The sequence below is a fragment of the Panicum virgatum genome, chromosome 7N (genome assembly GCF_016808335.1).
Source record: "Panicum virgatum strain AP13 chromosome 7N, P.virgatum_v5, whole genome shotgun sequence".
NCBI classification, from domain to species: domain Eukaryota; kingdom Viridiplantae; phylum Streptophyta; class Magnoliopsida; order Poales; family Poaceae; genus Panicum; species Panicum virgatum.
In genome coordinates, this window is record NC_053151.1 from 33,891,803 (window position 1) to 33,911,653 (window position 19,851).

Consider the following 19,851-nt stretch of genomic DNA (forward strand, 5'->3'; position numbering starts at 1 on the left):
TGCTAACTTAAGGAGCAATGACTTCATTAAAGATTTGACAATGAATCAAACAAAAACCAAAGGTTCACCGGTCAAGTACAAAATTCAAGAGCTCACTCAGGTAGACCAAGCAAAGTGACTATTGAGCTTCGCACCCAGCGCCAACTAATCTAGAAAACCATCTCATGTGGCTTATCACCATCCCTGAGAGAGAACCGTGCACCAAGGTAGGTTTTCAGATCTGGCACGGCCTCAATAGCTTTGGTCAGCGCAGCATCCAGAGCCTTCTGGTCATCCTTCTTGAACTGCGGCAGGTCCTCAGTCGCCTGAAAGATACAGACAGATCCCTTCTAAGTAATGCAATGCAGGGTTGCATAAAAAAGGAAATCGAGCTTCATATTGTTCGTAGGAATGCACCTCCTCTTTCTCGAAAAGTTCACCCTCGGTCTTCTTTGCCTTCTTCTTCTTTTCCCTGGCAAAGTAGCTGTCATCAAATTTCTTCACGTTAACACCAGAGACATCAATCTTCGTTGAGGTTGCAACGACGTAGGTCTGGTTCACACGGCGGATTGGGACTCCGTTGATCTTGAAAGGTCCTGAAAGATACGGAATATTAGTATTAATACACAAGATAATACAACACTATGATAATAGCATGAAACATAGCTTCGCAAACAAAGAACTAATAGTAACTCACAACCCGCTCGTATTTGATGATAACATGGCAGCTGGTACTAGCATGCCCACAAAAAAAAATGCAAGCATAATACAATACTCCATGTACAACTGATACTAATAAAGCAGCTGATACACATCATATAAAGATGCAAAATGTGCATGAGCAAATGATACACATCAAGTGCTCCTGAATCTTACAAACAGAAATCATGTTTTAACACCATGCCTTATCATTCAAGTCTATTCATATCAAACAGGCATTGAGTTTGCAAATGCACAAACCATAATTGCCCGTGTCAAAGACAGCACAAATCATAATATTTCTTTTGAAGTAAACCAATTGTACAGATTCTTCTTGATAAAAGAGCAAAACATTAAATGCACTAGGACCATCCATATAGTATTTGTCAAAATATGGTATGCAATCAAAAGATCGAGAAAACTAAAAGAAAAAATGTTGCAATACATCTAGAGACTCATAACCTGTAATTTCATTTCATCCCAACCTATTACCACTAAAGAGGATCATGTAACAGGGCTGAAGCAGAAATTGAGATAAATTCTACACTGGCACACCATTCCAAGAACCATGGTCAAATACGTTGAGACCTTCCATTCTCAAATAACAGAAGACCATAGAACCAACCGACATTACTGCAATAATTTCCAATTTCACACCCAAAGACGAATGCAAGCATGGAACTGAAATATGACAACAGCCTCAATTTCAGCAAGCACATGTGGTTTCCTCAATCATAATCAGTGCAGTTGACAGCAGTCAGCAAACAGCAAGGCAATAGCTTATAAAGCATGCTAACCAACGCTCAAACTAGAACATTCCACTACAGAATAAGGTCAGTAAATGGTTACACGAAACGTTCAATATAGCCATCCCCTACAAATAATTCATTTGTAACATCTCCACATATTCAGCGAACACTAGACTTTTAGCTTAGGATACCAAACATCACGAAGCAATCAAGCAGAATTCGAACTAAACTGTGTCAGATTGTAAAGTAGGCTCACCAGTAACAAGGAGCATGCCGGATTTGAGCTGCTTGAGGAAAACAACTCTCTTCCCCATGAACCTCCCAGCGAGCAGGATCAGTACGGTGCCCGGAGTGATGGACGACCTGCACGCATAAGAAACCGTCAGAACTCGCAGCTCGCAGCAAGAAATTCGGAACGAAGAAACCATGGTGCTGCTGGGAACCTGAGCTTGGTGGGTTTCGGCTTGCGGGTGCTGGGCTTGCGCGGTTTCACGTCATCGGCGGGGTAGAACTTGAGCTCGGCGGCAGCGGCGGGCTTCTCCGCCTTGGGGAAGGCGCCGCCGTGCTTGGACTTGAGCGCCCACAGCCCGCGGCGGTGGTAGGAGTGGGACCGCGAGGCCTTCTTGATGCCCAGTGACAGCTTAGACGACGGCGCCATTGGATCGGCTCGCGGCGCAGCGGCGGGGCGGCGGCGGCAGGGAGTGGAGGCCGAGGTGGAAGAGAAGAGGGGATGGGGGTTAGGGCTCCGCTTTTATATCTTGCGGCGGCGTGGGATTTGTGAGGTGGTAAACCCTAGTCCTCGAGTGGAGCATGATGGGCCGAAAATTTGGGCCTCTCGGCCCATGTTTTTTCGCTTGGTTGTGGGCTTGTGGCTCACACTCAGAGCCTGGTGCTCTCCTTTTTCTTTTTCTGATATGATATTTCTTTCTCGCACAAGAATTTGGTATACTATGATCTGCAAGACACATCAGGAAGTCTCTATATTTAATCCATTTTTAACTCGTCATGAATCTTTTGCTACATGCTCCTGCAGATGCAATGGTAAACTGTACAGTCAGCAGTCAGCAAGCATCTATGGATCTCATGCCGGTTGCTTCAGAAAAGCAAGATTCCCTTCCAACAGTTTGTGTAACACATTCTGCCCAAGTTTCATCAGAAGTGACAGACCAAGTGCTATTCAAATCCTGCCCAAGCCATAAGCAAAATCAGCCCTGCTAAATTTAAAGCAATGCCAGTGATCAATCATGGAACAAAAGCAAGTATGCTAGTTCAAGCTATCATGTTAAATTTTTTTAATGGTTCTTGAGCACACAAGCCAACATCCATAGCCGCCCATTGCTGCTGGCTATTGGAAATCTGACAGCCTTAAAAACATCATGCAGAAACCTCTGTTTATAGAAAAAACATATAAATGACCTTAAAAACATAATGCAGAAACCTCTGTTTATAGAAAAAGCATATAAATGACCATCTGATACCCTCATTGACTGGATTCAATTTGATAGCGTCAGATGCAACGCTTACACTTCTCAGTACATGACACTTTTATTTAATAAAATTCAGAAAAGAGGTCGAACGAGATTGTAATAAACTAATAACATATTAATCTGTTTCTGGGGGCAAAGAACAACTGATGCTGCTGCAACTGCAATAATGCTAGCAACTAAGGCTAGATAAATCCAAAGAAAACGAAAATTGAATTCCTTGTACTAGCTTGGAGCCAAGCTGGATAGACAGAGAGGTCCTACACATGCATCCCAGATAAGTGCGCCTGCAGTCTTTCCCTGCCCACATATGACATAACTGAACAAAGTTGCCTTCTTCCTGGAATGGGAAAAGTCACGGAAGTTCTTGATTCCTATCCCAATCTGAACTTGAACAATCAGGTTTGAACGCCAAATATGTTTGAAAACAAGCTGTTAATTTATAGATTAAAACAACCACAGATCCAGACAGAATGTCAGAGAATGAACCAGCAACAAAACAAACTAACAAGATTATAAGGGAAAGAATAACTCATACATGGTGTACACACTTATTAGGAATTCTATCCCCATTCCCTAATTTGTATGCAGAAACAATGTTTTGATGAAAGGTAATCTCTGGTGCTGTCTCCCCTACTACAACAATGGAATTAGAACCAAAAAGTCATCACAGATTCATTCCAACAAGAAAGAGCACAATCATCGTGGAATCCCGCTCACGCCTGATGACTGATCAAGATCACACTTACCATCCTCCTCCTCCGCCTTGGCGCGCCCGCGAACGATCACGGTGACTGCCTCCTTGGCCCCCGGCCGTGGTGGTGGATGGGGTCCGGTCCCGTCGGCACCTCCCTCTCGGACTCCGCGCCGAACCCCGTCGTGCTCACGTCCTCCGCCGCGACCTGCGCGCCGGAGAGAGCCCCCGGCCGAGAAAGGAACCATCAGAAAAGAGCCGCCTTTTCTCGACCCTAGGCCGCCGCACGGCGCGTTGTTTACCTTGACCACGTCCGCCCTCTCCCGCATGCCCTGCGCGGTGTCCATGGGCGCCGCCGTCTCGAGTCGTCGTAATGCCGCTGCTGCACCGCCGGCGAGAGAGGGGAGGAAAAGCGGTCAGGGTTTCGGGCGCGGCGAAAGGAACAAGAAACGGGGGTTTGCGACGCGATGCGCGGGCGTCACGTACCTGCCCGGTAGGACGACGAGGAGGCGGCGGGCGGCAAGCTGGCCAGGAGGACGGCGACGGCGAGCACGGCGACGACGGGCGCGCGAGCCATCCGGCCAGACCAGGCCCCGCGTACGCAGCGGGCCGCCAGCACGCGAACGGAGAGCGAAGAGATGGAGGAAAAAAATGGAGGCTTCTCTGCTCCAAAACCCTCCCTTCCTCTGTCCTGTTGCCCTGCGCCGCAGAGTTGGTTTCGCCCGTCTGTTGGGGGGGCTCTGCTCCAACGAAAACCCGGAGGCGCATCGCGTCGCCCGCGGCGGCAGGTGCTTTGCTTGCTCCCCATCCGTGCCACGGTCACGTGCCGCGGGGACACTTGGCGTGCATCCGGCGCTCCGATCAGGCGATCACGCACGGCCGGGCTCCCCAGCCGCGCCGTTGCGGCCGGCGCCGTGTGTGGGCCCGGGCTCCGAGACGGACGTGGCCTGGCGGGCCCCAAGTGCAGAGAGAGAGAGAGCGCGCGCGGATCGGCGCATGCGTATTCGCCCGGTGATTTCTCGCCTTGGCGGCGAGCGCCGAGCGGGCTGCCGTTCGCTCGCCTCGCTGAGATGCTGACGTCACCGACATCTGGTGCTGTTGGGCTGGCGGCCAGAGTCGTTGGACGATTTTACAGCTTTGCCACTGCTCGAATTCTTTTTCGCCTTTTTACCTTGGCATGGTAGAGTAGACCCAGGGGGGGGGGGGCGGGGGCGGGCGGGCAGGGGCTTGGCCCCGCTATGGTTCCCAAATTTCCATTGGAAATTTAAATTTTGATTAAATTTTAATTAAATTTTAATTAAATTTGTATGGTTAGCTCCCCTAATAATGAAAAAAATGGCTTCGTGGCTCCGCCCCTGAGTAGACCGACCGTAGAGACTAGAGCGACGCAAGGATTTTGAACTTCAAAATATCTTCAGCATCTTCACCCTCGCCCAAAGTGAAAAGAAATGAACAACCTGGTGGGGTGGGATATTATACTTTCAGAGTTTCAGACTTTGGGCATCCAACCCACACCTCGGTCAGATGACAATTGCCAACCTTCTTTATGATCACCACCACTTCACCAGTGAAAGATCGGATCAGGTGCTCTAGCCTAAAAGAGGGAGGGGTGAATTAGTCAAGTTAAAACCTTAACCTATGGCTCCAACTAAATTGCACAATATTAAACTAAAACATACTATCTAAATATGCAACTATGGTTGTTCTAGTGTGAAACTCCTATCCCAAAAGAGTTTAGCAACCTATAGCTAACAAGAGACTACTCTATGAAAGTAAAGGCACACAAAAATTACTAGTATGAAATTGCGGAAACGTAAAGAGTGGGATAGGAGGAAGCAAACTCTTGACGCGGGTGTTTATTCCGTGATTCGGTTAGCCACAAAGGCACACCTACATCCATGTTGTTGAAGCACTCACTAAGAGTATTGCTTCTCGGTAATCAAGTCTCTTCCGCGGACTCAACCACGGTCACTTTGATCCCGATTTCCACTAAGGAGCTTCTCCACAAAGGATGGGGGTCTCCACGTCCCCCGCACAAGATCGTCCACGCCGCTCCACACCAAGTCGGAGGGTCGTTGACGTTGCCGGCGAGCCACAAAGCTCCAAGGGGCCGGCACTCCAAGATATCTTCTTTGGTTCATAAGAGAACCACAGCACAAAGGCACAAAGCCTTGCTTGTTCACTCTCTAAAGAGCTAACCTAGCACTAACACTCTCAAATGTTTGCTAAGGACTAAAGATAAGATCAATAAGAACTTGGATGGCTTGGAGATATTTTTGGGTGTGTTTGAGGCTTGTAGCAACTCCAGCAAATTTCAAATGACCGGGGGATGGCGTATATATAGGCCTCCAAGACCATAGAGCCGTTAAGAGCCGTTGGGCCTTTTCTGCGCAGGGCACCGGATAGACCGGTGAGGGGGCACCGGTGTATCCGGTCACTCACGACTTCTGTACTAGCCGTTGGCCTTCTGTTAGCTGACGTGACTGTCTGTCACCGGTTAGACCGGTGCCTTGTCTCCGGTTTAACCGGTGCTGCTTCCCTTCCTTGCAGCTGACGTGGTATTGCACCGGTGCGTGCTCCGGTGCACTGTCGGTTTAACCGGTGCTGAAGATTTTCTTCCTGGCCACTTAACATGCTCTCTAGTGCATGGCATGGTGTTTGCACCGGTGCTTCAACTTGGCACCACCGGTGCATCCGGTGCCACTTGATTTTTTGGCACCATCACAGCAGATTGCTCCGGTGATAGGGCACCGGTGCATCCGAGCCCTACCGGTTAGACCGGTGCTCGGTCACCGGTTCAACCGGTGTAACTGATTCTGCAGAACTCGTCCAATTCAGCATTTCTTTGAGTTCTTTCTTCGTGTTTTGCTTTGCTTGGCCTTTTTACTTTATACCTGGGATTTATAATTGTTCACTTGACAAACTCATTAGTCCCATTGATTACGTTGTTACTCAATCACCAAAATCACAAAACAATGGCCTAATGGGGCCATTTTTCTTACAACCAGCAAACAAAATGCAGTCAAATTCTTTTTTGTAATGATAAAATTATGTTGTAAAAACAGCATCTTCAAATATGTCTTGCCTAATACTAAGCAGAATGCGATCTTGCATTGTCAAACTCTTTTTTTTCGTAACATCGAATACAGTGCGTGCTTTCTTCTTTCTAGTTTTTGGACAACTGGACGTGCAGAGTGCATAGAGATTTTCAGTGTGTCGCTGGCGCCTGGCGGTAGCGGCACCAGCTAGCTCCGAGCTTGAACAGAGAACAGAGGCCAAGCTGGACTGCATGTCTCATGAACACAGGAGTACAAGACAAGATCCTGAAGAAAAGAAGTAGCTTTCCCACAAAAGGATCCGGGCAAAAAGTACAAGTCATACCTTTGCTTATACATGTGCTGCTACTAGAGAGTTAGTCTACCAACTACAACAGACTGCCAAGGAACACTACTCCTCGGAGCAATTAACAGTAAATATTGTAGTAGCAAAATAGAATTTTTATTCCAGATGAAAGTTGTACGTACATTGATCTTGATTTTATCCTTCCTTGAAAGAAAGCATGTCACTCATCTCCATCTACACACATCAACACATACAAATGCAACAGAATGTGACCCTTTTATTGCAGCACCCTCTCTCAGGGTAAACATATAAATCAACCTGCTTGCGCCGTCCATTATTTGTCCCAGTGCATCACGTTCATGTTCACTTCTTGAGGAACTCTCTGAACCAGTGGGCAGATTTCTTGGGGTACCGCTTGTACCCGTCGTTATAGTCCACGAAGTTTATCCCGAAGCGGACCGTGTAGCCGTCCACCCACTCGAAGTTGTCCAGAAGCGACCACGCGAAGTACCCCTTCACGTTCGACCCGTCGCTGCATGCAGTGGATCGCAAGTCAGATGCAGTAGCTAGCTGTACCATCTACTAGCTGAAATTGCACTGACATTTCACTAGACGACCGTGTGTTGCATGAGTGAATAATCCGTGTGGTTGTGCAGGGTGTCGCATGGATTAGTAGAGCTCGATGATCACTGACCTTACGGCGCTACGCAGCGCAAGGAGGTGCTTGTGGTAGAACTCTATCCTGGCATCATCCTTCAGAGCTTCCTGGAGTGAAAGGTTCTGGTTGTTGGCTTCGTCGACGCCTAAAATGGATCATAGCACAGTTTTTTCAGATGAACTATTTCATATTTAGCCCTTTTAGGAAAGGAGAAATTTTTCATTCCTTGAAATAGCGACAAGAGGTTTAGCGAGTAGGAGTTACCATTTTCAGTGATATAGACGGTAGGATTGCCATAGTTTTCCTTAACATAAAGCAGCAACTCACGGAAGCCTTGAGGGTATACGAAGAGCCAAGCTGAAGCAGCCTACATATATATACAGTCAGTGGAAATGGATCGTTACCAACACATAAAAAGGGAGATGAAGTTACTTATTGTGATGTGAACCGTTGTTACCTGAGGACCTATTGGGACACCATTCCGAATACCTATTAATAAACAAGACGAAGTTTAGCTTATCAGTACTTACTTAGTACGTGTCAGCTAGCATAAAGTGGACTAGAAATACATGTACGTTCAGACAATAAATCCTAATGTGGAACAATAATATTGTCAGTTACTATTGTCTTAATTAATGTGATAGAGATTATAGTTATAGACCATCCGGACATCAAGTTTCTAAGCAGGCGAGTGATGTGATGGATTGGTACGTGTGAATATATTGCAAGATTGAAGCGGGAACGAAGAAGATGTTTGAAGCTTAATCTTTTAGATTTCTTTCTTTGTTTCATAGCTTTTTTTCTTATATCTGTGAATTCCCTCATTTGAGGTCTAGAGTTTAAGAACTCTTGTAACTCTTTTAGCTATAGTTATTCGCATGTGTCAAGGTCGGAACTTTTTCCATAATCTACAAAAATAGAAACTGCAGTTGATGCAATTGCAAGATTGTCAGAAATGAAATGCTAAAGTTTTGTTAATCAAGAGTTCTACCTCCTATATGCATTTCACAGATAGATGCAATACTCTTTAATAATAATGAACAAAAGTAGGTTCACCCTTAACTTTGGTACTTACCAGTAAGATTGGCACGGGCGTCAGTGTTATAGGTTACATTGAGGCCATTTGATGGAGGAAGATTGTCAGCATAGTTTGCAGTGTAGTAGTTTAGGCCAATAAAGTCGAATGCACCCTTGACAAGCTCAGATTGTTCCTTTGTGAACTGTGGCAACCGATTCCCAACTAATGTTCTCATGCTTAGCGGGTAATCTCCTCTAGTAAGGGGGTCCATGAACCTACAACATGGAATTCCTAGTGAGATGTTTTCTTCCAGGACTTGAACAGTGGAATTCTGTAATAAGGATCACAAAGAACTTACCATCCAAGCATGAAGTCAATTGCACGCCTCGCTGCATCGTTGTTCGATTTCGAACGGGAAAAGGGAACAAACCAGTTCGAAACTAATGTTATTCCAACACTTCCCTTTTGTACGGCCTGCGTTTTACATTTAGTAATGTGATGCTGTGTTAGTGATGAACTGGTATAAACATTGGAGAAGCTGGAGTCTGCATTGATTTCATTGAAGAACTGTGCAAGTCTGCATCTGCTCGGAGAGATTTCATCACTGACCTGGTATTTTTGTTTATACAACCGAACTGTTTCTGCATGGGCTAGTATTTGATGATGACATACAGTGTAAGGCTCCGTTCCTGAATCCCCAGCACTGCACTTGCCCTGCTCCCATGGCGAGCACCGTCCTGGAGCGAACCTGCCTGATGCATACCCACCTGAGCAGAAGCTCCAGGGCTCATTGAACGTGATCCAGTGTTTCACTCGGTCACCAAACTCCTTGAAGCAGACTTCAGCGTAGTCCTTGTAGTCATTGCTGCAACAATTAAAACCATATGTTGACAATTGTAAAGCTATTGCCAAAATTCAAAGGAAAATAAAATCTATTTTTAACCATTCAACTATTGCTTAAGTTTGATTTTGGCCATCCAACTTCAAAATTGGGTATTCTTGACCATCAAACTATCAAAACAATTTATATTTAGCCATCTAGCTTTTTTGAAGGGTTGTTTCGCTGATGTGGACGATACGTGGTAGTGGGGTCCACATGTGAGCTACTTTTCCTCTCTTCTCTTTCCTCTTTCTCTCTTTCTTCTCAACTTTTCCTCTCTTCTCTCTTGCCAAAGATTTTCATGACAAACAAGTCGAGACATCTAGCACGGCAAATCCAAAGACACTAGCGGCGGTAGGCCTCGGTCCACCCCAACTGAATCGCCAAAGAGGTTGAGAGTCCTCAGGCCAGAGTAGGCGGCGGCGAGCGCCTCCACGTAAGCGACGGAGCCTTGTAGGCTGGCATTCCCGGACAGGTCAAGCCATTGCAGCCTGGCCCGCACCTCGGGGCGGCGGGCAGCGCGTCGATGCCGTGGGCGCTGCGGAGACTGAGCGTCTCGAGGCTGCCCAGCTGCAACAGCGTGGCCGTGATGACCTGGAAGTCGGCATTGAGGGGCATGCCTGCGAGCGACATCGATGAAGCCTGCCGCCCCTGCAACCCGTGCCCGGGAACATGCAGGCGCCCTTGCCCGCGCTCCACCCGCGCGGCCTGGCTCGGCACCTCAAAGAGAGAGAGGAAAGAGAAGAGAGGCAAAATAGCTGATCCATGGGCTCTATTGCCACATGTCGTCTATGACAGTGAAACCACCCTTCAAACACAGCCGGATGACTAAATATAAACAGTTTTGATAGTTTGATGGTTAAAAATATCCGGTTTTGGAGTTGGATGGTCAAAATCAAACTCAGTTGATAGTTGAAATGGTAAAAAATAGACCTTTTTTCCAAATTCAAATGAGGATTTTTGTTTTGTTACTTGCACTCTTTACGATGTTGACAACATTTTCAGTGGAAATAAATAGTGCGCCGAGGACTAAATTGAAAATCGTGATACTTACATGATGTTAGGACTAAGGAATCCCTTGTATTTATCTTCTAATGCCTGAGGTGAGTCCCAGTGAAAAAGGGTCACAAATGGTTGAACGCCTGCAGATATATGTACATCAATATGTATATTTCATATCTTCAGAAATATAAAATCATATGGTGGAATACTAAGATTGGATCTAACTATCTAAGCGACCTTGTGCATGCATGGCCTACCTTTCAGCAGGAGCTCATCAATCAAATTGTTGTAGTATCTGACGCCTTCTTTGTTGACTCCACCATTCATACTTCCATCTGTCATTAGATTAGACTCAGACGGCGTTTAAGTTTGTTCGATGAGTTTGCAGTTTGGAAGATATATACTCCTATACGCAAGACAGGGCATTGCAGCACGTCTCTAAACAACATGTCGCACTTACTTGGAAGAATTCTACTCCAGGAGATGGAGAACCTGTAGGCATCCATCCCCATACCCTTCATTATGCGCACATCTTCCTGCATTTTTCGGTAACTCGCTAATTTAAGTGATGTGCTAGTATTATCTTGGTATTTAAAACTTAAAGATCTTAGAAATAAGCTTGTTGATGATCCACTTTTTTACACAAATCGATGACAAAGCAGAACACACACACACACACACACACACACACACACACACACACACACACACACACACACACACACACACACACACACACACACACACACACACACACACACACACTCACACACACACACACAAATTAAAAAAAGTAAATTATATATTCTACCTTGTAGAGATGGTAGGAATCTACTGCCACGTCCCCATTGCTTCTGTCAGCAATTTTATCTGCCAAATCAGAGAGTCCTAAATGTGGGTCCTTAATTGTCCATTGTTTCTTGCCAACTAAATTCAACAATAAACACAAGTTGCCTTTTTTTTTGGCCCTGTGTCTATCCAGTGCCCATTCGCCCTTTGACTATGTCAACTAAGGTTTGCTGCCACAAGTAAGATCAACAATTCAACAGCTAACTTCATATTCCGTGTTCAGAAAAGCAACATCCTAAGAAATTTGATCTGAACAGGTAGCGATGGGGGCTGACTAGGCTGACCGTGACCGCCTGGCTATACTGATGTCATGAGTTGGAAATTTGACTTGTGACAGTGTCATGAGTTGGATTGCGGGTCAAGCTTATCACTAACCAGCAAAGGTTTGTATAGGATGAACAAGATCGTCTTTCTGTAGGAGGATGCCTTTTGATCCTCTGTCTTCGTTGAAATCATGTATAGGTTCTTAATTAATTCAGGGTGTGTTCCAGCGAGTGTAGATATATGAAGTGGCGTTCCGGAAAACAGCATGATGCATAGAAGAGAAGCACAAAATGGACCTAGAGAGATGCATGACAAAGGTGCGTGTATGATGCATGCCTGGGTGCTGATGAGTAAAGGTGTCCCAGATGCTCGGCCCTCTGCCCCCTTCCATTGCACCGCCCTCGTACTGCATTTGAAAGTTTAGGCGATAAACTAAACCCTGGACAGAAGAACGAATTGAACTGTCACCTGGTAGGCTGCTGAGGCCGTCCCGAAGATGAACCCCTCAGGGAAGCTTCTCCTGCTGATCGGCGGCTGGCCGGCGCCATCGCCGTAGGCGTCGGAAGCCGCAGCAAGGAGGAGAAGCTGGAGTAGAAGACGACGACCGAGCATCGCGGCCACTTTCACAGCCATAAACGGGAGGAGCTTCTTGGTGCTTGGGACAGGCTCCGCTCGCTCATCGGCGTCCCAACAGCTAGCGGCGGCGCGCCATTATTTATAGACGAAGATGACAGACGACGACCATGGCATGGCCGAAACGCGACGCCGTGCGTTCTCCCTCTTCGCGAGTGGGGTGGTGATTCGGCACCGCGACAGGGACGTTGGGAGCTCCGTGACGTCTTTGCCCAAGAGCCAGCACTGTTCAGTTTTTTTTTGAGAAAGCACTGTTCAGTTTTAGCAGAAACTGAAACGAATGTGATTGGGTTTCTGAATTGTCTTCAAAGGAAATGCAAGAGATCGCCAAGTGGCCTTTGCATTGTTGGGGACGTGATGACGTGCTAAGAGCAACTCCAACAGATGCATTTTTCACTTTCTCTTTTCTCATCTATAGAAAAATCCCCATCACAATTTTAGTTTATTGGAGAGATGTGCTCCAGCAGATTGATTTTACCCTTTCCCATTTAATTCATGAGTGGCCAGAATCTTCTCATGCATGTGGATTTTATGGTTAGGAAAGAATGGATAGAAAGAGAGAAGGAAAGAGAGAAGTTGGAATTCTCTTTTAAAAAGGGGAGAGGGGAGGAAAATAAAGAAAAAAGGGAAAAGAGAAAAAAGGAAAATCAATCTGTTGGAGCTAAAATTTTCTCCTAAATCTCTTTTATGGCTAAAAAGTGAAAAGGAGAAAGAGGAAAATCAATCTGTTGGAGTTGCTCTAAAAGTCGCAGTTGGAAGCTGACAGGAGGGAAAGAATAGAGATGAAAGCGCAAGCACGGCGAGCGACGACGCGCGATGCTGCGAGACTGCGACTGCGACACAAGAAAATGAAAGGAATAAATCCCGAGCACGCAGTAGGCCGTTCACAACTAATTAAGCCCAAAAGTCCATTGCGGAAGGAAGGTGTCAAAAGTCCAATTATTGCATTCGATTCTTATTACTGGTCCAAACAAATTACAAATGCCGAGAAGTAGTTAATCTCAAACATGATCCTAATCCTAACTTGATGATCTTGTTTATGCTAAATATGATATATTTAAAAACCGAGAAGTAAGTCCGAAATATCTTATCTGTATAACGTGACAGGCGAATGGGTGCCTAGCCGGATTGGTTAGGTGGTCTCAGTATCACTACTCAGTTCCTGGGTCCGACTCCCGGTAGAAGCGAATTTCAGACAGAGGTTAAAAAAATCTCCTCGCCTCCCTACACGCCAAAACACATGGAAATAGGTCCCGGCCTACCTCAGCCGCTTGCTGGATCTATACTTGGCCAAACTGGCCGCCTAGGCACGACACGACACTAGCCTGCGAAGCCCAGCACGGCGGGGCACGACATGATGGCACAGCAGCGCCGCCGTGCCGTACCGCCGTGCCAAGGCATCGGCCCAAGCACGGCCTTATGAGGGCGCCGACGTGCCATGCCGTGCCTCTGGGCACGACAGCATGACAGGCTGGAGGGGCGGTGGCGGCCTGCGTGGGGGACGACGGCGGACGGCACAAAGTAGGGAGGAGGGGAGGCTGGATAACGGCGCCGGCGCCCTACGCAGGGGACGACGACAGCCTATGCAGGCTTCAGCGGCGGCGGCGACAGGAGGCAGGACGGCCGAGGTGACTGGGGACGACCTGCGCATCGGCTGCCGAGGGCGACGGAGGCCTGTGCAAGTGGTGGGGCAAGAGGCAGGACGACGGCGGCGAACGAAGACAGTGCAGGTGCACACAGTAGGAGCGGCGGCGGCGCATGAAGGGGGCGAGTGGAGGGAGTGTGCGGCAGGAGCGGTGGCGGCACCCGCGTGAAGAGAGAGGAGGGAGTGAAGAAAGGAGATAGGGGTTCAATGGGTGGATTAGATGTTTCACCGAGCCGAGCTGTGCCGGCACCGCGGGCTGATATGGAGGCCCAGTCACGGTGGGCCACGGGCCAGGCCGTTCTAGTGCCATGCTTTTTCGGCCCATGCCCGTGGTGGCGCAGCGGGTCTAGCCCATTTGGCTATCTATACACGAATTACGATATGAGTTACGACACTCCTATATATGGATGGGGTAGGGTTCGGGATTTTCTTAGCCTACATAAAAGATTTTTTCTTCTTACATTAATGCTTAGCTTGCTTCTCGGTCGTATGACCACCCATGTGTGCATGCACGTGAGGGTCAACCAGATAAAGAAAAGGCACATCCGTGGAAATGATTTCAAAATAAAAAGGATCATAATTTCAACACCGAGCAGCGAAATCAAAATCCGATTGCACATGTGTGTTTGTTTCAATAAAAGCTTCAAAACAAGATCTCACACCACTATGTTTTAACGATATAATTTTTTTGAGAGAAAATACTTTTTCACGCATTCTAATTTGCTTATGATGTTTGCAAAAATTGCTCATGAGTTTATATCATGTTGCTTTTGCATGCCCGAGTTTAGTTAAGTGGATATTGGTGTTCATATTGTGAAGATAAAATATTTAGTGTCAACAGTGGATAAGGGTAACCAACTTTGTTAGATAGGTGAATGTTGATTGCATGATCAATAATAGGCAACTTTAGCAGGTCGACTGAGCATTTTGACTAATTGATTTTGCCATTTTTTCATTGTACATAAATCAATTTATGTGTTTTGAAAATTATCGTCGAAATATATTCAAGTGGGGTCTTGTTTTGAAGGTCTCCTCGAAAGAGATATAGTTGTGCAATCAGAATTTGATATATGGTTTAAGAACTACAAATTTTTTAAATTTCGAGGTCGTTTGCACGTGCCACTATTCTCGCGGTGGTGGAGTGCGCAAATGTACGGCTGGAGGGTCAATTTTGGCTGCTGTACGGTATCGCAAATATACGGCAGGCCGCAGTACCGGATTCAGTGGCTTTTTGCCGAGTGTTACACTCGGCAAAGGCTTTGCCGAGTGCAAACAGGCTTTTGCCGAGTGTAACTGGCACTCGGCAAAGTCCCTGACGGCAAAGGCACTCGGCAAAGCAGCTGCCAACTGTCGCCCCACGTGGCAGCTTTGCCGAGTGCTAGATCCCAGGCACTCGGCAAAGTGTCAAGGCTTTGCTGAGTGTCGCTGGTTAGCACTCGGCAAAGTGTTTTTTCTGCTGACCTGTGAAGGCCACTTTGCCGAGTGTTTTGGCTTATGCACTCGGCAAAGTGACCAAAATTTTTTTTGTCCCTTTTTTCTCTATTTTTCGATACAAATACAACAACAATATATTTGAATGCATGGACATTACAAACAATTATTATAACAAATATATAATTGACAATTACGAGAATAGCACCTATACAAATAACACAAGTGATGACATATATCACAAGTCCGATAGATAACACAAGTCCATCACATAGAACGAGTCCGATACACAGAATGAGTCTAACACAAGTCCATCACATACAAATAACACAAGTCCACTAGTACTACAAATCACTCACGGTCAGGTGGGGGGGGGGGCAAGTTTGTCACGGGGCCGCCGGCGAGTTATGGTCTGGAGGAGGGTCGTTCGATGCGTTCCACGACTGATTTTGCAAATAGAAACACATAAATTGAGTAAGAATAATAAAGATATAAATAGAAACACATAAACTAATTCTGCATACTCATGTGAGTGCTAGAAGGTCCCTGGGGAAGGTAAGGTTGAGCTGGAAGGGCGAAGGGAGGAGGCGGCGTCGTATAGTTCAACGACGCGCCAAGTCCTTGCATCCAGGTGACCATGCTCTGCATCATCGCCGACTGATCCTCCTTCAGCTTCCGCTCCTCCTCCAGCTTCCGCTCCATCTCCAATCGGCACCTCCTCTCCTCAGCCAACTTTTCCTCCATCTCGGACTACAAGAATTTAACATCCATGTTACAATACGAAGCAAAATTGCATAAATATCATAGAACGACAACTAAATCTGAACTAACCTGTCTCTGGTGCACGCTGGCCATAAAAGTCTCAGGCCGTGGCCGTATGGGCAGGGTCGAGTCAGTGGTACGTGCCCTAAGCTGCGTGAGGCTGGGCGTACTCGCCGTGTCGACCAAGCTGTTGGCGATCCAGTACCGCCCGTGCTTCTTCCCATCTCCCGCCCTCATGATGGCTTCTCCAGAGAGTGGCGCGGTCACCGGATCCCAAGTCTCCCCGTGGAGCGCCCTTCCCACCTCCGTGTACACAGTGAGGTGCGCCGGGATGCTGGGGTTTGTGTAGACCTCTGGTGGAGTAGCCGGGTTGTAGGCCACGTCCGACGTCGCCCTGCCCATGTGAGACATGGTGTACGCCGTGAAGTCATTGCAAGACTGGCCTGAATGAGACTCCGACTGCCAAGAAATCAACAAGATCATTAGTAAGAATTCAAAATATAATTTTAGAAAGAATGAAGAAATTAGTGAACTTACCCAAGTTTCCTTGTACTCGGCGAGGCTACGGCTCCCCTGATGATGTGCCGGACCCGGCATCATCAACCGGCGCTCCCGGCATAAGGCGTGCTGGCGGGCCCAGTGCTCGCTGATCCACTTGTCCACCATCATGGACCAGCACTCGGCCTTGTTTGCGCACCAGTTCGGAGGCACCTAAACGTAATGAAGTGCATGACATATTGTAATATCAAATACAAGATAAATGAGTAGAGATGACATTTATTTACCCTTAAGTACTGGTCTCGCGTGAGGAAGATGTCCCTTGCGGCTGGTTTCTTGACACTCCTGTTCTCGAACTCAGCGCAGTACACAACGACGGCCTGGACACGTGCCTCCAGGGGTGGATCCACGTTGGCCCATATGGGTGCGGCTGCACCCAGGCCCAAAATGAAAATCAGTTATTGCTATCAAATTTTTACCTCATATGCACCCCCAGGACAAATACAATGCACCCACAGCCCAACTACGCCAGCCCACGGCCCACTTTGCCTCAGCCTTTGTTAATCCAGGTATTCACATAGAAGACCAGGGGTCGCGGCGCCGATGAGTCTTTTCGCCTTCCATCGTCTGTCCATCTCCCCTTGCGCCCCCTCTCAGCTTCTCGTTGTTTCCCATGGCACTTCAATTCTCCACTGATTGAAGAAAGAAATGGAGGCATCTCCTCGCCGGCCGCCGGCCGGGACAACCGTAGCGGCGCAGCACGAGCGTGCGTGTTGTAGCCTTGCAGGCTGATCGCCGCCTGGCCTCACCCCCTGCAGACTTTCCCTTGCATTCTTCAACATTTGGTCGATCACAAGGTAAGACAAGGACCCTCAAAATTTCTTTCAGTTGTTTCGATTCCTTTCCAGTTGGGCATCCAATTTTACTTCAATTAATTTGTCATTGGTCAGATTTTAGAATTACTTTGTTAGGGTTTAAGTTGTAATTGGGGGAAGCTCTTGCTAGTTACTATTGTGATAGGAGTACTGGACACAATTAAAATCTAAATATTCTTGTAAATGATAGGTAAAACATGGAGAAGTATTTCAAAAGAAAAGCACCAGAGCAAGATAATGTCAACCAATTAAGAAGTTCATGTCTACCTGAGATTAATTGGGAAGACGAGATTAAATATGATCCAGGCTTGAGGAAAGAAATTGATTCTTATCATCCAAATCAGAGAGAGAAGGTGAGAAGGAAATACTTAGAGAATGGGCCTTGCCAACCTCGCACATGCATTTCCCCCCCTACACAGATTGGAGAAATAGAAAACCCAAAAAGTTTCCAATCGGAGTGGTTCGATGAGTTTGATTGGCTTGAATTAGGGCTGGAAAAAAGCTCGTTAAGCTGGCTCGGTGGCTCGTTTCAAAATTGCTCCGATTACGTTCGTTCTTTTTTTTAAAATAAAGATTAGTTGATTTGGAACAAAAGTCAATTTTGGCAGGCTCGGCTCGGCTCGGCTCGTTATGCTCGATTTGAAGTTGCATATCAAACAACGCGGGAGACTATAATAAATACGAATATATTGATTTCGAAGAAAGCTCGAAAAAAGTTGAGGCCTTGAATATAGTGAAACAAAAAAAGGGCCTATTGTTTTTACTGTTTCTTATTCAGAGAAAAGAAGGATGCAGGTTACAAAGCATTTGTTGTTGATGGTTGAAATGGTTATCATAGGAAAGAAAGGCTAAAGATACATGCTGGTAATGTTGGTGGCTTACATTATAATGCAATGAAGAATTGTGATGCTTTGTTGCAGAGAAAACAACACATAGATGTTGCTTTCAATAGGGTAAGTGATGCAGCCAAAAAGGCTTATTTTACTCGGTTGAATGGATCAATTGATACTGCTAGGTTACTTTTGAACCAAGGATTGGCATTTTGGGGCCATGATGAGTCCAAGGAGTCCTACAACAAAGGGAATTTCTTGGAAGTTTATGATTGCTTAGCAGAGCATGATCCAGAATTGCGCAAGGCAGTGGGTACTGCAGGTAATAGTTCTATGTTGGCTCCTGAAATACAAAGGGACATTGTTCAATGTTTTGCAAATAAAGTTATACATTCTATCCTTGAAGAACTTGGGGATGATGTGTTTTGCTTGCTAGTTGATGAGTCAAGAGATGTTTCATGTAAAGAACAAATGGCTGTGATGTTGAGGTATGTTGACAAAAGTGGAACCGTGAAAGAGAGGTTTGTTGGACTTGGGCATGTGACTGAGACAACTTCTTCCTACCTCAAGTCAGCTATTGATTCTCTATTTGCAAAGTTAAAGCTAAGCTTAAAACAAGTTAGAGGACAAGAATATGATGGTGCTAGCAATATGCGGGGTGAATTTAATGGATTACAATCTTTGATTTTGAGAGAAAACAGTGCAGCTTATTATGTTCATTGTTTTGCTCACCAACTTCAGTTAGTCATTGTGGCCATTGTGAGAAAGCATAATCGCATTAGTGATTTTTTAACCAAGATTTACATCTTATTAAATGTGGTGGGTGGATCATCCAAGAGGAAGGATATTATGACAGAAATCAATCATGAACAATTGACAAAGGCCTTAGGTTGTGGGCAACTTGAAACTGGGAGAGGCTTAAATCAAAAGCAATGCCTTCAAAGACCTGGAGATACTCGTTGGGATTCCCATTACAAAACTCTCAAAGGTTTGGTTGACATGTTTTCTACAATAATTGAAGTGCTCAAAGTTGTGGAAAAGGATGATAGAGATTGGAAAAATAGAGACCAAGCATCAAATCTGCTAGTGTATTTCCAATTTTTTTGACTTTGTCTTCTATTTGCATATCATGTTGACTACATTGTCCATCACAAATATCTTGTCATTAGCATTGCAACACAAGGATAAAGACATTGTGAATGCCATTAAAAGTGTGAAAGCAACTAGAATCAATTTGGATGATCTTAGAAAAGATGGGTGGACAAATTTATTGGATGAAATGAATGAGTTTTGTGACCGTCATGATATCAGTAAGTTGGAAATGGAAGATGCATATGTTAATCCCCAACAACAAAGGAAGAAATCTGGAATCACAAACAAGCATCACTATCAAGTGGATTGTTTTAATAACATTACTGATTGGTTGCTTCAAGAACTTGATAGCCGCTTTAATGAGACAAACTCTCAATTGCTTGTTTGTTCAGCTGTATTCAGTCCAAGAGAATCATTTTGTGATTTTGATGTGGAGAGTTTGATAAGCCTAGCAAAGTTATATCCTG

At 46.0% G+C, this 19,851-nt stretch overlaps 3 protein-coding genes across 5 annotated transcripts; all 3 read right to left on the reverse strand.

Annotated features, from left to right (window-relative positions):
• LOC120682460 (60S ribosomal protein L6-like) lies at positions 1 to 2,177 on the reverse strand. Its single transcript, XM_039964385.1, has 4 exons — positions 1,871 to 2,177; positions 1,684 to 1,790; positions 397 to 575; positions 1 to 305 (listed from the first exon to the last, which is right to left on the reverse strand). Exons 1-4 carry the CDS (start codon positions 2,083 to 2,085, stop codon positions 150 to 152), a joined length of 657 nt encoding a protein of 218 aa, XP_039820319.1. The 5' UTR covers positions 2,086 to 2,177; the 3' UTR covers positions 1 to 149.
• Positions 2,178 to 3,414: 1,237 nt separating this feature from the next.
• On the reverse strand, positions 3,415 to 4,209 carry LOC120681794. The gene is made up of 3 exons (XM_039963403.1): positions 4,092 to 4,209; positions 3,908 to 3,987; positions 3,415 to 3,813 (listed from the first exon to the last, which is right to left on the reverse strand). Exons 1-3 carry the CDS (start codon positions 4,180 to 4,182, stop codon positions 3,697 to 3,699), a joined length of 288 nt encoding a protein of 95 aa, XP_039819337.1. The 5' UTR covers positions 4,183 to 4,209; the 3' UTR covers positions 3,415 to 3,696.
• A 2,720-nt stretch (positions 4,210 to 6,929) lies between these two features.
• Positions 6,930 to 12,381, reverse strand: LOC120683397 (beta-glucosidase 12). 3 transcript variants are annotated; one of them, XM_039965477.1, is made up of 13 exons: positions 12,087 to 12,381; positions 11,955 to 12,024; positions 11,317 to 11,375; positions 10,966 to 11,041; positions 10,763 to 10,840; positions 10,558 to 10,645; positions 9,233 to 9,488; positions 8,982 to 9,097; positions 8,681 to 8,898; positions 8,063 to 8,094; positions 7,870 to 7,972; positions 7,642 to 7,750; positions 6,930 to 7,479 (listed from the first exon to the last, which is right to left on the reverse strand). In XM_039965477.1, the coding sequence occupies exons 1-13, from the start codon at positions 12,249 to 12,251 to the stop codon at positions 7,311 to 7,313; spliced, it is 1,539 nt and encodes a 512-aa protein (XP_039821411.1). In that variant the 5' UTR covers positions 12,252 to 12,381; the 3' UTR covers positions 6,930 to 7,310. The 3 variants fall into 3 exon arrangements, with proteins under 3 accessions (XP_039821411.1, XP_039821412.1, XP_039821414.1); XM_039965478.1 differs by lacking the exons at positions 11,317 to 11,375; positions 11,955 to 12,024; XM_039965480.1 differs by lacking the exons at positions 10,966 to 11,041; positions 11,317 to 11,375.
• Positions 12,382 to 19,851: the final 7,470 nt, after the last annotated feature.

Excerpts from the sequence above, each read along its gene's own strand:
- LOC120682460 (XM_039964385.1), bottom strand. The coding sequence starts at position 2,085 with ATGGCGCCGTCGTCTAAGCTGTCACTGGGCATCAAGAAGGCCTCGCGG. Across the intron at positions 1,791-1,870 it reads CCGAAACCCACCAAGCTCAG|GTCGTCCATCACTCCGGGCA; the intron begins GTTCCCAGCAGC and ends TTATGCGTGCAG. Across the intron at positions 576-1,683 it reads CGGCATGCTCCTTGTTACTG|GACCTTTCAAGATCAACGGA; the intron begins GTGAGCCTACTT and ends CGTATCTTTCAG.
- LOC120681794 (XM_039963403.1), bottom strand. The coding sequence starts at position 4,182 with ATGGCTCGCGCGCCCGTCGTCGCCGTGCTCGCCGTCGCCGTCCTCCTG. Across the intron at positions 3,988-4,091 it reads CTCGTCGTCCTACCGGGCAG|CAGCGGCATTACGACGACTC; the intron begins GTACGTGACGCC and ends CCGGCGGTGCAG. Across the intron at positions 3,814-3,907 it reads AGAGGGCGGACGTGGTCAAG|GTCGCGGCGGAGGACGTGAG; the intron begins GTAAACAACGCG and ends TCCGGCGCGCAG.
- LOC120683397 (XM_039965477.1), bottom strand. The coding sequence starts at position 12,251 with ATGGCTGTGAAAGTGGCCGCGATGCTCGGTCGTCGTCTTCTACTCCAG. Across the intron at positions 11,376-11,954 it reads CTTTACTCATCAGCACCCAG|ATAAAATTGCTGACAGAAGC; the intron begins GCATGCATCATA and ends CTGATTTGGCAG. Across the intron at positions 7,751-7,869 it reads CGTCTATATCACTGAAAATG|GCGTCGACGAAGCCAACAAC; the intron begins GTAACTCCTACT and ends GATCCATTTTAG.